Source organism: Euprymna scolopes, chromosome 23 (assembly GCF_053919585.1).
Source record: "Euprymna scolopes isolate OS-2025 chromosome 23, ASM5391958v1, whole genome shotgun sequence".
NCBI lineage: Eukaryota > Metazoa > Mollusca > Cephalopoda > Sepiida > Sepiolidae > Euprymna > Euprymna scolopes.
Window position 1 is genome coordinate 112,949,098 of NC_136504.1, and position 18,042 is coordinate 112,967,139.

Genomic DNA, 18,042 nt, shown 5'->3' on the forward strand with positions numbered 1-18,042 from the left:
AAGTTTACGATAATGCAAGTCCTGTTGCTGTTGGGTCCATCTAAACCAATGACCTTCATCGATATCATGTCTGCTTGAGGATATGCAAGTCGCTGGAAGGACTGAAAAGTCATCTTCGGGCACATGGGCGTTCAGTGTCTGAAGGAGTGGCACTCGGCACTCGTCTGACAAGACATACCATCATCATACGTGTGTCTATAAGTGTGATCGTCTATCGAAAGTCTTTTTGTGTGTGTATGCACATTAAAATACAGTTCATGACGAAACAATAATATACATAATTATCTTTACAACACAAAGGACCAATAACACTTATTTGGTGTTTCAACGTCTGACCAATCGGGAAGCATATCTGGTCCGTCGTGGTCCTTATCTTGACGGAAAAGCTTCAATGAAAATTCTCCCCAAGAACTACAGAGACTCGGGTTTTGCTTACGCAAATATATTCTGGATTTTTCCTCCTTGGAAATCTGCAACGATGTTGCATCGTTTATTACATTTGATAGGCGATGGAGCACTCGCTCGGCCAGATGCTTCGAGCCATTATGACCGGTCGTCATCTTTACTCTAACTTCTCTCTTCGACGACCCAACTCTAACTAATTTTCATGTATCTGAAAAGACATCTCCCCTTGTAAATGACGTCATTAGTATACGTCACAAAGATAATCACCTGATGTTTTTACATGTCATTAATTATAAGTTGTCAACTAAATTGCTATAACATGTTAAGTTAACATTCCTAAATTAATGTAAATAAATATGTATACTAAATATTTTATTATTCTTAAACATATTTCAGCTGATAAAACTAATCATGATAATCATCGACCAGCACACTTTTCGAAGTTAACCGGTCAATATTCAGCATTTAAATGCATACGTATTTTATATATATTTGCCTTTTTTTGGATGAGTTATAAATGTTTCTATTGTTTAGATTAATCGGACAATTTTCGTCATCTTGAATGTTATCTGCACAACGTTCCGGTCAATGTAACCGTTAACCGTCGCCCGGGTGTGCAAGAAAAAATGGGGTAGTTTTTACTCTGAAGTTTCAGATTTTTCATCTCCTGTCAGTTAAAATGATAACATATAAAAAAAAAATCAAAAGAACTTCATCTGGTTTAAAAAGAAAAAAAACCAGAGAGCTCTTATCTGTTTGAAGCCAAAACTATACCATTACTGCTTTTATTTATGGAGATTTGGTATATGTCTGTCTAAAGCCGAAACTATGCTAATACTTTTATTATTAACTAGTAACCATAACCCTAACCCGACTTTGTCTTCCTTAGCACAGGGCTATAAAAAATAAAGGTCTAAAGTATAACATCTTTATATTAAAACTTTTCTCTCTGCCCTTCCTCATCCTTTTTTAACTTTCTTTCACATCACTCCCTCTACCCCCCTTTTCACTTTGTGGATATTTGTTTTAGACTTTTAGCGTTACCTCCAAACACATACGCGCAAAGGAAAGTGTTCTTTATATAATACTAGCGAGGGGTACCCGGCGTTGCCTGGGTGTTTGGAGGTGTGTGTGGTTTTGGGTAAATCAAAACTCCGGGGAGGGGGGTAAAATAAAAAAAATGTTTTGGTAGGTAAGTATGAGGATCGAACCCGAACACTTGAGGAAAAGTTGGAAATTAAAGTTTGAAGAAAAAGAGTGCGACGTTAATCATTGGGCCACCGCAAGATGCTAACGGAAACACGTTTGAATTTATTTAATTACTTAAATTAGCAGGTGCACGTTTTAATGACTTAGTGAGATCAGCTTTTTTTTCCTAAGACGTTATGGGTAGGGGGAAACAGCTCCACTTGTCAAAATTGAATAGCAATTGTCTTCTGACTAAAGTTCTTTCTTTTTCTTTCGGGCATTTCCGGCCATCGAGACCGCAAAAATAACACAAGAATTAGTGTCACTTTTATCATAGGAAAAGGCCTAACCCACATGCGGCGAGCGAAAACTGTTGAATATTTATCTTCCCGTAGTCGAGCAAATTAAATAGACAGGCGAGCTCCGTTGTTAACTCTGAGATATTACGATTTACATGTGATATAAAAATGTTTAAAAAGTTGTTAAAAAAGACTTTTCTAGACATACAGAAAAAGCGAACACACACATACATACATTTTCGCTTTTATATTTATAGATAATAGCAGGTTACCCGGCATTGCCTGAGATAAAAGTGTAACCTTTTTTCTATTAAAACTTCTATCTGTATATGTGTACATATATGTCTTTCTCTTGCCAACCTTCTCTTCCTCTTCAACTCAGCTGATTCCTTTCTAGGTGGACAACTCTCATTTATATAATAGATCCAAATTGAAAAAAAAAACAACTGATAATCCGTTGATGGATTTGATCAAAACGTTCCTCATAATTGTTACAAGAAAGGTCTCCCTTTTCTTGTAAGTAAAACATTAGATAAGTAAAAATGAGATTAGATAGACTGAGATTCGAACCTCGTAAGCAAGGTTCAGAAATAGGGTCAGAAATGGAATTTTCGCTTTGATCAATTTTCACATAAAATAGTTTAGATATGTTATTTGAAAAGGAATGTAATTATTTAATTCTTTTTATGAAAACTGAATTAAAATAAGGACAGTTAGAAGAACGAACAATAGCAAATTTAAATATTTTGAAAAATAAGTTAGGTCGAAAAATAGGTTAGAGAAAATTCATTGTCTTCAAAAGTGGTTTGGAAACGTGCCAAACAAAGTATGTTTAGGCCTCGCGAGTTCTTCACGAGGTCCAGCGCGTTTTGGGCATGCGTATGACGTTATGGCAGAAATGAATTCTCAATATAGGAGCTAGAGTTAGGCAGACGGGTAGACAGAGTTGGAGACAGATTTGGACAGACGGGAGACAGAGCTGACATTGGTCAGAAGAGGGTCCCCCTTTGGAAGCGAAGGGTTAGAAATTCCCGAGTTCGACTGAAACATTCCCGAATTCGACAGATACGCCTGCAGAAGGTTGGAGGTTACATTCGACCGAAACGTTGTTATGAGAACAGTAGTTGGATGAATCCAAATAATACGAATAACCAATCCTTATCTAAAAAGAAAATCAGAAAAGTCATTGTACAACTTAATTTAACTTCAGGTAAACTTTTCGTTTCATCAAATGCAAATACTATAGACAATAGAGCAAAAAACCTATCATAAAGATAATACACATTTCATATGCAAAAATATATACATCTACTTATATATAAAACGTTCTTTGTCTGCATGTGTGTCTTGTCTGTTTGTGTATGAGTTCGTTTCCTATATATTCCGAACCGGCCGAGTATATTTTCAAAATGTTATACAGATGTATTTATTTGCCTGGGAGTGTTCTTAGATAGGTGTTATATCGAAATGCCTCCGATAAATATCGACTACCGATAATCAAAAAAAAATCCGAATAAAGAAGATATATTCTTATTTTGACAAAAGTCGTCAACTTTATACAGCCTAGCATTACATTTGACAAGTTTTATCATCGCATTAGCAGAAGCGCTTCTCTACTTATTTTCGGATTTTGTAATCATGCACATATTCTTTATTTTCTTTTAAAGTTGAATTCTTGTGAAGTCTTATTGAAGTCACCCCGTAAACCAACTAAGTTGGTTTAAGGGATGACCTGAACATGCGGAAGATTTGCGAAAAGTTTGTCCCAAAAGTGCTCTAACTTTGCCACTGCCTATTAGACCAAGCTGTGCATCAGGGTGGTTCCTATACCTCCCTATAGTCCAGTCCTCTCTCCTTGTAATTCTTAGTTATTCCTTAAGCTCAAGGAAGACCTTAGTAGCTATCGTCATGAGACAATTTAGGAGATGAAAGAAGCCGTAACGAGGGTCATTGACACGTTCACACAAGAGGACTTCCGGGGGACTTCCAGAAGTTAATGAAATGGTAGAACAAGTGCATTGCAACCCGGGGAGATTACTTCGAAGGGTACTAGAGTTTAATGTGTGTACTATCAATGAAAGCATCCATACGAAAAAAGTCTGGAAATATATTAAAGATACCCCGTACACACACACACACACACACACACACACACACACACACATATATATATATATATATATATATACTAGCATTTCATCCCGGCGTTGCCCGGGTGTTTGGAGGTGTATGTTGAACAACAACAAAAAAAGCGGTCATTTTTTTTTACTTTGACCCCTATTATGACCCCTTAACATTTATTGTTTTGGGCTCAAATTAAGTTATTAAGTTAGATCCATGTCCAAGGATTCTATATCTAAAAGTTCAATTGTTTATACCCAAAATTGGCGGAGGCGTTTGGTAGAGTTCTCAAAGGTCAAATCGTTTAACTTTGACCCCTTAACAGCCAAATTTCTGCCCTAAAACGGATTACAACATTTTCATAAATCTCAGTACCCTATATATCAAATTTCGAGTCTGTAGACTGAAAATTGATGATTATTGCGTAGGGAAATGTACACAGGCAGACAGACACACAGACAGACACTTTCACTTTTATATATATATATATATATATATATATATATATATATATATATATATATATGTGCGTATGTATGTGTGTGTGTGTGTGATCTTCAAGAAAATAAGTGACAAGCTGACAAGAATAAGATGACTGGCACTTGATCAGTTCAAGAACACGTCCCGATGGCACCGTCAATCGGGCTTAATTATGTTATTTGCCCCCAAAAATTCCCTCAATGATCAAAAGACGTACTAATGAATAAGGGTCACAGGAGACCCCGTACGTTGTTAAGCGTCACGAGTATCGGTATCTTGATCTTCCGACCAAACGTGTGCACCAGTTACCGCGCGCCATCTTTGTCTCGGTTCAAGCACTAACCGGAATCTGACCCCATCCTCATCATCATCCCCGTTCTCATCCCCCAAATATATTTTAGATACCGGGTTTCGGCGAAGCGAATCACGCGCGACAACGGCAAAGCGCTAAAATTGATCTATTAGAAATAGATGTCCACAACTCGCCCGCCTCGCCTTCCGATCCAACCCGACACCTTTTACCAATCGCCCTTTTGGTATTCGATTGTAAGTCGGTACTTACTTCGATTGGTACTCAAATAAATTGCAAACATTTCAGGTCCACCCATCACACGTACTCCCACCATTTTTGCCATTCTCTCTCCCTGCCCGCCTGCTCTATCACTCTCTTTCCTCTTTCCGGTTTTCTTTCTTTCTTTCTTACTCTCTGTTTATATATATATATATATATATATATATATATATATATATATATATATATATATACATATTTGTTTTTGCTTTTGCGATACGTTTTGAATGAATTCAATTATTTACGAAAGTGCATTTTACCTAAATGCGAGTTTGCAATAAATTTCCCTTTAACCATATATATATATATATATATATATATATATATATATATATATATATATATATTGATGTATAGTCATTAGGAGTAAATCGTTCGTATATTACAGAGACGAAAAACAAAACGAATTAAATTGTCACATGAAAGCAAATACTCAGGGATGTACGTGTAAAAAAAGGCGAATAGAATTCGTGTAAAAAATATATACTATAATATAAAAGCCAAGAACGTCCAAGGATGGAATAATGTTGTCATATCTGGGCAGGAGCTGCTAAAAACAGCCTATCCTGCCTTGACAGAGTACAAAATAGACTTCGTGGCTTAGTGGGGGATGCCCTTTTCTCTACCCTGCAACCTATCTCCCACAGAAGAGACGTTGCGAGCATATCCTTGTTTTATCGTTATTTCCATGGCAGGTGCTCGTCTAAACTCCAATCTCTGGTCCCCCCTCGCCAATCTTTCACGAAAAACACCCGTCTAGCTGAATCCACTGTGAAAAAGTCCCCCCACTCTATATCTGTGCCTAAATCAAAACGCGGATTCCATGAACAAAGCTTCTTTCTTAGAACTGCACGCTTGTGGAACTCTGCTCCGTCTGCCTGCTTCCCACCGGACAACAACTTGGATGTGTTCAAGTCCAACGTTAACAAATTCCTAATGAACCGCCCCCTTAAGTAAACACTTCATCAAATCTCCACACTAACGTAATGTACTTGCAATAGCCCTTATCCCTGAGTGGCTTCCGGGCCTTGATAAGTGGTGATCACTGTGTAAAAAAAAATGTAGAGAGTATGGAATCGGTTAAAATCTATTTGCTCTTGCAATTTAATTCGTTTTTTTTTTTTTGCATCTTCGTAATAAACTTAACTCCTGATGAGTTTGCTAGTTAATGATGAGGTTTTTTTCCGTATATTATTTTTAAAGCATTGTACAGTTTTGTACTGTTCAAAGTTATATATATATATATATATATATATATATATATATATATATGCATATATATATATATATGCATATATATATATATATATATATATATATATATATATATATATATATATATACATATATAATTTAAACACTACCGTGTTTGAATATATGGTTAAGTTGCAGTTTTAGTCACTCATTTTTCGACCAAATTTAAAACAATTATTACAGTTTATAGATCACTTTCTGAGTTATATTGTGAATAAAAAGATTCAATTTTCGTTCAGTAAAATAAAAGTTAAGATGAATTTACTGGTGTTTAAAATCGTAAAAAAACATAAGGAGGTGAGCAATATTTTTTTATGATTGGTTTCCATGGAAACCATGTCGCTTTAGCGATTAGTGTTGCTGTTGCGAAAAGAGAAGTAACAAGTGAAACAGACAGAATGAAAGAATGGAAGGGAGATAATTAGGGGTATTTTATTGAAAGCAGACGAGTGCATGCTACGTTTATGGGGGCAAAAAATTAAGAGTGAAATTATAAAAAGCACTAGTGAATTTATTAGAAGCCAAAAAAATCATGGATTACAATAGAAAAATGTGAGCATGAAAAGTAATATGGTTAAGCTTAAACATTGAAAAGTAAAGGATTAGTCGTTAAAACTGGAGAAGAAAAAGAAACGATATATATATCTTATTCCTTATTGGAATTTTTTATTTTTATGGAACCGTAGAGATTCAACGTCTCTATCAACTGCGCCACGGGCCCCGAAGGGCGATCAAGGTTGGATTTTTTAATAAAAAATTAACATACAATGCTCATCTCAAAAATAAAAAATTCCAATAAGGAATAAGATATATATATACCACTCGGTACGGACCCGACTATGGAAGGTCAGATAATAAATAAATGTGGATTTATAAGATCAAAAAATCCAACCTTGATCGCCCTTCGGGGCCCGTGGCGCAGTTGATAGAGACGTTGAATCTCTACGGTTCCAGATGAACATTGTCTGAAGATAGCGGTTTCAATCCCACCCAAAGCGTGCCAGAGGTAATTGGTCAAAAATGTGGTGAGACGACAGCAACTACGGATGGCAGTGATGGCTGAGAATGCAGTTTGGAGATTCGAAGTTCCTATCCGTCGCGGTTACCACCTGACGAAGGCCAGAGGAAGTTGGCCGAAACGTTGTGCACAAAAAAAAAAAGACAAGATGAGACTAATAGTCCGAAATAAAATAAAAAATTAAAAAGAAATAATATTCGTTCGTTAGAATTTGAATATGCATTATGTATCTGACAGACTAGTTGCTGACAACTTTGCACTAGCGGGAACGAATTGAGTGCGAGAATGAATTTTAAAAGATGTGTCAAGAATGAGAGTCGGAGTTTTAAAAAAAATCTGATTACATAGGATGAAACCTGGATGTATCACTATGATCCAGAGACCAAGGCCCAGCCAATGCAGTGGAAGTATTGGAGTAACCAGATCCAAACAATGCAAGGTGCAGCCCCCACTGGCAAACACATGTGTGATCCAATCTTTTACTCGGGGAGGGTTACTCGAGTGATTAACGTCCTAGGAACAGAAACCAGATCTGCAGGTATTAGATACGATCAAACGATAGACACATCGCATACACTAAGAGAGTTAATATGGCGTCGGCTATAATCGGCTAGCACGCCTTGTCATCGTTGAGTCTTCATTGCGTTATTAATGGCGTGCATTTTTCATAACAGGGACCCTTTCTCTGTTGCTGGGAATAAACGCTTGCACAAAACAGCGAACAAAGACATTTTTCATTAAAAAAAATATATACTTCTTTTACTTAACACTGGGGGAGCACATTTAGTTTGCACCTGTTGAGACTTGACGTGTTCAGCCATCAGTGTTCAATGCACGAGTTTAATAATAGCTGTTAGTCAAATCTGGTTGACATATTCTGTCTTTTTAACAACACACAGCACCTGCATGACACCCGCTTAAAGGCCTTAGTATTGAGCACTGTTAAAGTAAATACTTAAAATTTACGCATAAATTTATACTATCGTATATTCATTTATGTGATTACATGAAGTAGTCATATATATATATATACATAATGTAATATAAAGCTGAACGCGCGTGTATGTGTGTGTGTGTGTGTGTGTGTGTGGTCACGAATAGGCTCCTATATGATTAACTATTTTAAAAAACTGATTACATATAATTATAGAAGATGTATCAAGGATAAGGAATGGGTATGTTTGATCTGGCAGAATTGATGCTCATAAAAATTGTGGGGCCTGCGTTCGCGCCTGACCCCGAAAGTATGGAAATAAAATACGAAAAAAAACTTTACAAGTGTTTTTGATATAGATGTACATAAGAATACTTTGATGAGTATGTTTCAACTTAAATAGGGATGGTATAATAAAGTACATTTAGATAGACATAGACATGCATATATATTGGCCAAAACAAAGGTTCAAAGAGGGGTGACGAGTACGTTAGAGAAGACGTCTACGTTAGAGAAGTGGGTGACGTAACAGACGTAACGAGATATTACTCGTGGTGGGAGAATGAGGAATAAAGGTTTTTTTCTTAAAATCTGAAACAGCCAGTTGAAGTTTTTTTTTCTTATATTTTGTCTCTTTTGTGACAAAATTACAAAGTGTTGAGTCCAGAATGTCTACATGTAAACGTTCGTGTAAACATGTGTGATGTCACACACACACACACACACACACACACACACACACACACACACACATACATATATATATATATAATGACTTGCTGCCAGTATATATATATATATATATATATATATATATATATATATATACTGGCAGCAATCATTATTTAAGCACATCTGATTCAACACGACAAAGTTATTTTTTTTTCCCGATTTTTCTGGGGGGGGGGTTCCAATCGCCGAGCGGGCTTTTTTATTTTAGCTGGCATGTTATACAAAATGGCGCCCAAATGTTCTTGTTCGGCCATATTTTACCCAAGCGCTTTCTATCGGTGCACCTGATGATCACCAGGAGTGATTGTTGTTGTTTAAGTTTTCTTTTTCGTTTCCTTGGAGGCTTGGTGTATTTATAGTCTTTTTTATTGGCTATAAAGATGGGTGCAAGATGGTTAGGGGCAAATTAGTTTATTTTTAATGTTGATTTTCTTATTTTATAGTTTATTTCATTTGTTTCTTGTTAGTTATTAAATACTGCACCCACCTTTATTTTAAAAAAAAAACTATAAATACACCAAGCCTTAAAGGAAAAGAAACAATCACTCCTGCACCGTATGAAAGCGCTTGAGTAGAATATGGCTGAACAAGAACTTTGGGCGCCATTTTATACAACACACACACACACACAGACATATATATATATACATATATATATATATATATATATATTTATATATATATATATATTTATATATATATATATATATATATATATATATATATATATATATATATATATAGGGACGCATGTTTGTTTAAATAGACATTTGGCGAGATTATTTACGAGTACCGTTCCCGTGAGTCGATCTGTAAAACTGCTGACTGTCAACGCGGTGGTTCTAGGTTCAATCCTCGGCTTGGGAGAGGTGCTAGTCTAGCGGCACTGATGAGTTGTGATACAACAAAACAGGACTGTATGTCGATGACTACAAATATTTTAAGCCCACCTCTTTGGGTAGAGCACCGTCGTAAGTAATCTCAACCGCTACTTAATTGGCTGAAAAATTCGACGCTCGCTCTTTGTTTACAAAGAAAGCGGTTAGAGCACTGTACAAGTGGTGGACGGATGTTTGTTTAAATAGAGATTTGGTGAGATTGTTTACGGCGCCGTAACGTTGAATCATGCTAATTTTCCAGCAAATTTTCACATATATCGTAATGTGTTTGTACACAAATCCTACGACATTTTTCTTACATAGGCATCGCCACTTATCAAGGCCAAGAAACCAATCGAGGATAAGGGTTAAAGAGAGTACAGTAGATATTGGACAATATCGTTAGTAATAGAAATTCGGTAAATTTGTTAACTGATATGGAACGGCTCATCAAAAACTTGTTTACATTAGACTTGAAGACAATCATATTGTTTGCGTTAGACTTATATAGCTTTTATTGCTTTTATCTACACAGCATTTCTAGTGCCTCATTTGCTTAACGCGTTCATAACGCTTCTAATACCCACGCGTTAACTAAAAGGGAGTTAATTCATTAAAACTTGGCGTAGTAGTATTATTGATATAATTTCATGTTTATGTGTGGATAAGAAACTGCCGACAATTGAGTGTTGAAAGTAAAACTATAATCTAATTAGAAAAATTAGAACGAGTCAAATCAGTCGAAAATAGTAAAAGTAGTGTCCATATGGACGTGGCTTTGAGCCCTGCAATCAGCCAATCAGCAATTGACATGTCATTATATATGTTTCTTGAGGCTAGAAAGGGATAATTGAATTTGTTCTGTATTTAAACAGCGTCCTTTTAAAACGAGTCTTCAATAAATTAATCATGATTTCTTGTCAGTAGCTGTCGGGTCTCATAATCACCAATGGTTCCATAATTACAATTACATACAGATGAACTGGAATTGTTCTGAGTCTGATTCTGCTATATATATTTGATTAGGAAATGAAGTTTAAGGCAAAACGCAATGAACGCCATTTTGAAAATTAAGAAACAAAGAGTATGTAAAATGTTGCACTTAAAATTTTACTCTTGTACTCTCTCTCTCTCTCTCTCTCTCTCTCTCTCTCTCTGTCTTTCTCTCTCTCTCTCTCTCTCTCTCTCTCTCTATATATATATATATATATATATATATATATATATATATATATATATATATATATATATATATAGTGGAAATGTTAATTAATAAAAACTGAAAAAAGTGGTCAATACTGTTGTAGAGCAAATATGCGTTTTATTTTTTATTACCTTATCTTTCTGTTAAGTAACATTATTGATTCAGCTACCCGGCCGTTTTTTTTTTTTTTTTTTTTTTTTTTTTTGCCGTCTGTAGCTTCCTGTAAAAGTCTGAGGAAGCTACAGACGGCTAAAAAAACGGCCGGGTAGCTGAAACAATAATGTAACTTAACAGAAAGATACGGTAATAAAAAATAAAACGTATACATATATATATATATATATATATATATATATATATATATATATATATATATAGAGAGAGAGAGAGAGAGAGAGAGAGAGAGAGAGTCATCCGGAGGTAATCGTAGGCATTTCACAGGGATACAAAAAAAAACATCTATATATGCATATATGGACGCGTTCATGCGAGTATTTTGCTTTTTCCAAACATCTACTTCTTCTAAGTAAAAATAATACTCGAGTTGAGATAGAAACGGAAACCTAAATACGGTGAGTCAAGTACAATAACCGTTAGGCCGTCTTGACATGTTATTTTTAAAGAGTTTTTAAACCTACTTGTTCTTAGCCTGAATCATCTGCCATGTGAACGATTTATGGATGCGCATTCGTGAAAGAATTGGCAAACAGATAAAAATCGAAGATTCCAACGTACCAATTTTTCAATTCTGACCACTTACTTTTTTTGTGTCCCGTGAAAAACCGATTAAAAAGTTTTCCACGTGTCTTCATAACCTGTAGAGTATGTAGATCAATAATTCGTTGAGTATATAGGTTGAGAAGTGTCCTCACTCAAATACCTTCTCATTTTTATAGATATATAGAAAAGTTAGCGCACGTTAATGTATAAAATACACCTTAATGTTTATGGATGCTGCGTCGGTGATAATATCGAATTGTGTTCATTTCATTTGAAACTACTTTTACAGCTGGGCAAACTTGAGTTCTTGTACCAGAAAAATATCCAGTAAATAAAACGTTGTTTAGTAAATCGTTATTTTTTTTTTTTGCATTTTTTTTTTTTTTTTGCATTTCCATATACCAAGCATGGATATAAATATCACTAAAACATCCAGTGAGTCATAAGCTTCATTTCGGTACCTTACTTCCCTGGGTGAGTTGCCTGTAGGCTGAGATACACCGCGTCACACACACAGACATTAGGAAAATTTATAATACTAGCAGGGCTACCCGGCGTTGCTCGGGACCGTATAAACAATGAAAAAACAAAAGCAGATATTGAAAATATGTTTTATTCTTAGGGGAGAGGAATCTTTCATCTCAAGTTTTAGCGTTACAAACAAACATTTGTCTTTTATATATATAGATAATGACAGGTTTTTTGGGGGCCCCCTCGAAGATAACTGATCAGTTGACCAACTTCTAGTGGTCTGTTTTACGTAAAATTTCGATATTTGTCATCCGGGTGATGGGGCTTCGATATAATACCAAATTTGTCATGTTTGGTTCCGTCTTTCAAAAGTTTTAGCGTTACAAACAAACATACATACATACACACAGACGTTTGGCTTTTATATATATAGACTAGCAGGGCTACCCGGCGTTGCTCGGGACCGTATAAACAATGAAAAAACAAAAGCAGATATTGAACATATGTTTGATTCTTAGGGGAGAGGAATCTTTCATCTCTATGTATTATTTGTTTTATCTACCCTAGGACTGATATTGTTCATGTTTTATCCCTAGCATAGGTAATTTACAGCATGTATATGAAATTGTTTTACCTTAGGGAGAAGAGAACAGGTAATATACAACATAATGTGTCTATATTACATCCCTGGCAACGCCTAGAAACCAGCTAGAACATGTATTTCAGTCAATCTTTATTATATCCTGGGCTATGCCGGGAAACCAGCTAATCTCTTTTTAGTGACTTGACCACCAAAATACCTCCCTAAGTGTGTCCTTTCTTTTGAACTTATTAGATATAGGTATCTAGAAATGTGTGTGAAATTTTGTTGAATGCATTGTTCACTATGATTTTCTTATTGTTCTACACAATATCAACTGTAGCGAAATAACACAGTAAACTTAGTGTAGTGTTAGAATAAAGAGCAAAGGAAAAAATTAGAATCATATTTTGTAATTGCAAATCTAAATTTGCTAGCATGTACCAGTATTTGCCAGGTTGTGGAAATTTGGAACTTATAACATATGTAGTGGCCTTTTCCTAGATACCTATTGCTAAAAATTATACTTTCATTTTGTTAGAAAAATCTCTCTTCAGATGCCCTGCATCATTCAAAATAAAAACAAATATTTTTATAATTGTTTCAGTATATTGCTACACAATGTGAAAGTTTTTAACGTTTGTAAAAAAAATCATGAATGTGCTTATATTGCAAAAAAGAAAATATCAGTGCACAGTATTGAAAGTGTTTGAGATTCAAAAGTCTGTAACATTTCTACTAACTTCATAAGATGTCATGTGAGAAACTGAATTGAATATCAAGACATTATCTGAAGCGTTTTTATTTTGGTGTAACATATGTGTTTACAGTGAACCTTAACTTTTAATAAACAGATTGGTATGCAATGACATAGGCTAAGAATCTTTAAAATATATATAAATTGGAAAAATGTGTGAACAAATGAAAAAAAAATGATCCGCTCCACTTGATGACATCAAGCACAGTAATATTTTAGTGAAGAAAATATGAAATTGATGTTCAGTGATTAGTTTGGATGAATGAGAAAATGTAATTGTTTGATGCATAAAAATAACTCAGTTGCTGTATTTGATATTAAGCAGCAAAATATAGTGATTTGAATATTTGGGAAAACATCAAACCAGATTATGTAAAAAGAAAAAAAAAAGATGAAATTAGAAAATATATATTTTATGTTTATGAGTTCTGCCAATCAAAATTTTGTGGCAGAAATTGGGTGATTACCATGCAATTTTATTTTGGTAAAATTCTTAAATTATTAGAATGTTTATTATAATTTCTAATTAGTGACTTGTTATAATCAAAATCCGCCCTAAAGAGTGTCCTTTCTTTTATTAGGTATCAGAGTAGGTATCAAGATTTCTACTTCTATACAAATGTGATATTTCAGATCTGTACATAAAAAATTTGTTGAATATATAGGTTGAGAATTGTTCTGTGTCGCTCTCTCTCACACACACACGCATTCTCACTTTTATAGATATAATAGATAGATTACTCTAGATATATTTCCATATGTCTGAATACCCTATATACAAATTTTCAAATCTGTAGATAAAAAAATTTGTTGAGTATATAGGTTGAAAATTGTTCTCTCTCTCTCTCTCACACACACATTCTCAATTTTAGAGATATAATAGATAGATTATGCTAGATATATTTCCATATGTCTGAATACCCTATATACAAATTTTCTAATCTTTAGATCAAATATTTGTTGAATATATAGGTTGAAAATTGTTCTTACTCTCTCTCTCTCTCTCTCTCTCTCTCTGGCTACCTCACACACACATTCTAACTTTTATAGATATAATAGATAGATTATGCTAGATATATTTCCATATGTGTGAATACCCTATATACAAATTTTCTAATTTGTAGATAAAAAATTTGTAGAGTGCATAGGTTGAGAATTGTTCTCTCTATCTCTCACACACACATTCTAACTTTTAAAGATATAATAGATTATGCTAGATATATTTCGATATTTCTGAATACCCTATATATAAAAATTTGTTGAATGTATAGGTTGAGAACTGTTCTCTCTCTCTCTCTCTCTCTCTCTCTCTCTCTCTCTCGCTCACACACACACACATTCTCACTTTTATAGATATAATAGAAAGATTATCCTAGATATATTTCTATTTGTATGAATACTCTATATACAAATTTTTAAAATCTGTAGATAAAGAATTTGTTGAGTATATGGGTTGAGAATTGTTCTCTCTCTCTCTCTCTCTCTCACACACACACACACACATTCTCACTTTTATAGATATAATAGATTATGCTAGATATATTTCCATATGTCTGAATACCCTATATACAAATTTTCAAATCTGTAGATAAAAAATTTGTTGAGTATATAGGTTTGAGAATTGTTCTCTCTCTCTCTATCACACACATTCTCACTTTTATAGATATAATAGACAGATTATGCCAGATATATTGAAATATGTCTGAATGCCCAATATACAAATTTTGAAATCTGTAGATAAAAAATTTGTTGTATACATAGGTTGACAATTGTCCTCTCTCTCACACACACACACATTCTCACTTTTATACATATAATAGATAGATTATGCTAGATATATTTCTATATGTCTGAACACCCTATATACAAATGTTCAAATCTGTGGATAAAAAATTTGTTGAATGTATAGGTTGAGAATTTTTATCTCTCTCTTTTTCTCTCTCTCTCTCTCTCGCTATCTCACACACACGCATTCTCACTTTTATAGATAAAATAGATAGATTATGCTAGATATATTTCCATATGTCTGAATACCCTATATACAAAGTTTCAAATCTGTAGATAAAAAATTTGTTGAATATATAGGTTTAGAATTGTTCTCTCTCTCTCTCACACACACACATTCTAACTTTTGTAGTTATAATAGATAGATTATGCTAGATATATTTCCATATGTCTGAATACCCTATATACAAATTTTCTAAACTGTAGGTAAAAAATTTGTTGAGTATGTAGGTTAAGAATTGTTCTCTCTCTCTCTCACACACACACACACACACAAGTTCTCACTTTTATAGATATAATAGATAGATTATGCTAGATATATTTCTATATGTCTGCCTACCCTATATACAAATTTCCAAATCTGTGCCCAAAAATGTGTGGAATATATAGGTTGAGAATTGTTCTCTCTCTCTCACACATATTCTCACTTTTATAGGTTATATAGGTTGAGAATTTTTTGCTCTTTCCATCACTCACATTCACACTTTTATAGATATAATACATAGATTATGCCAGATATATTTACATATGTCTGAATACCCAATATACACATTTTCAAATCTGTAGATAAAAAATTAGTTGAATATATAGGTTGAGAATTGTTCTCTCTCTCTCTCTTTCTCTCTCTCTCACACACACATTCTCACTTTTATAGATATAATAGATAGATTATGCTAGATATATTTCCATACGTCTGAATACCCTATATCCAAATTTTCTAATATGTAGATAAAAAATTTGTTGAATATATAGGGTGAGAATTTTCCTTCCTCTCTTTCTCTCTCTCTCTTTCTCACACACACACAAGCTGAAAATTGTTCTCTCTCTCTCTCTGACTCTCTCTCTCTCTCTCACACACACACACATGGTCATTTTATAGATATAATAGATAGGTTATGCTAGATATATTTCTATATGTCTGAATACCCTATATACAAATTTTTAAATCTGTAGATAAAAAATTTGTTGAGTATATAGGTTGAGAATTGTTCTTTCTCTCTCTCTCACACACACATTCTCACTTTTATAGATATAATAGATTATGCTAGATATATTTCCAAATGTCTGAATACCCTATATACAAATTTTCAAATCTGTAAAGATAGAATTTGTTGAATATATAGGTTGAGAATTGTTCTCTCTCTCTCTCTTTCACACACATTCTCACTTTTATAGATATAATAGATAGATTATGCTAGATATATTTCCTTATGTCTGAATACCCTATATACAAATTATCAAATCTGTAGATACAAAATTTGTTGAGTATATAGGTTGAGAATTGTTCTCTCTCTCTCTCTCTCTCTCTCACTCACTCACTCACTCACTCACACACACACACACATTCTACCTTTTATAGATATAATAGATTATGCTAGATATATTTCCATATGTCTGAATACCCTGTATACAAATTTTCAGATCTGTACATAAAAATTAGTTGAATATATAGGTTGAGAATTGTTCTCTCTCTCTCTCTTCTCTCTCTCTCTTTCACACACATTCTCACTTTTCTAGATATAATAGATAGATTATGCTAGATATATTTCCATATGTCTGAATACCCTATATACAAATTTTCTAATCGGTAGATAAAAAATTTGTTGAATATATAGGGTGAGAATTGTACTTACTCTCTCTCTCTCTCTCTCTCTCTCTCTCTCTCTCTCTCTCTCTCTCTCTCTCTCTCTCTCTCACGCACACATTCTCACTTTTATGGATATAATAGATAGATTATGCTGGATATATTTCCATATGTCTGAATACCCTATATACAAATGGTCAAATCTGTAGATAACAAATTTATTGAATAGATAGGTTGAGAATTGTTCTCTCTCTCTCTCTCTCGCAACCTTACACACACAACCACACGCAAACATTCTGACTTTTATACATATATGTAGAGTGCATAGGTTGAGAATTGTTCTCTCTATCTCTCACACACACATTCTAACTTTTAAAGATATAATAGATTATGCTAGATATATTTCGATATTTCTGAATACCCTATATATAAAAATTTGTTGAATGTATAGGTTGAGAACTGTTCTCTCTCTCTCTCTCTCTCTCGCTCACACACACACACATTCTCACTTTTATAGATATAATAGAAAGATTATCCTAGATATATTTCTATTTATATGAATACTCTATATACAAATTTTAAAATCTGTAGATAAAGAATTTGTTGAGTATATGGGTTGAGAATTGTTCTCTCTCTCTCTCTCTCTCTCTCACACACACACACACACACACATTCTCACTTTTATAGATATAATAGATTATGCTAGATATATTTCCATATGTCTGAATACCCTATATACAAATTTTCAAATCTGTAGATAAAAAATTTGTTGAGTATATAGGTTGAGAATTGTTCTCTCTCTCTCTATCACACACATTCTCACTTTTATAGATATAATAGA

The 18,042-nt window shown here is 33.9% G+C and overlaps 1 protein-coding gene across 1 annotated transcript in view; it reads right to left on the bottom strand.

The window, feature by feature from the left end:
- Window positions 1-1,043: 1,043 nt before the first annotated feature.
- LOC145245667 (uncharacterized) overlaps window positions 1,044-18,042 on the bottom strand; it is a 42,695-nt gene continuing 25,696 nt past the window's right edge. Inside the window, exon 2 of the mRNA XM_080107225.1 lies at window positions 1,044-1,072. Within this exon, the coding sequence (XP_079963351.1) occupies window positions 1,044-1,072 (29 nt within the window). The remainder of the gene's footprint in view (window positions 1,073-18,042) is intronic.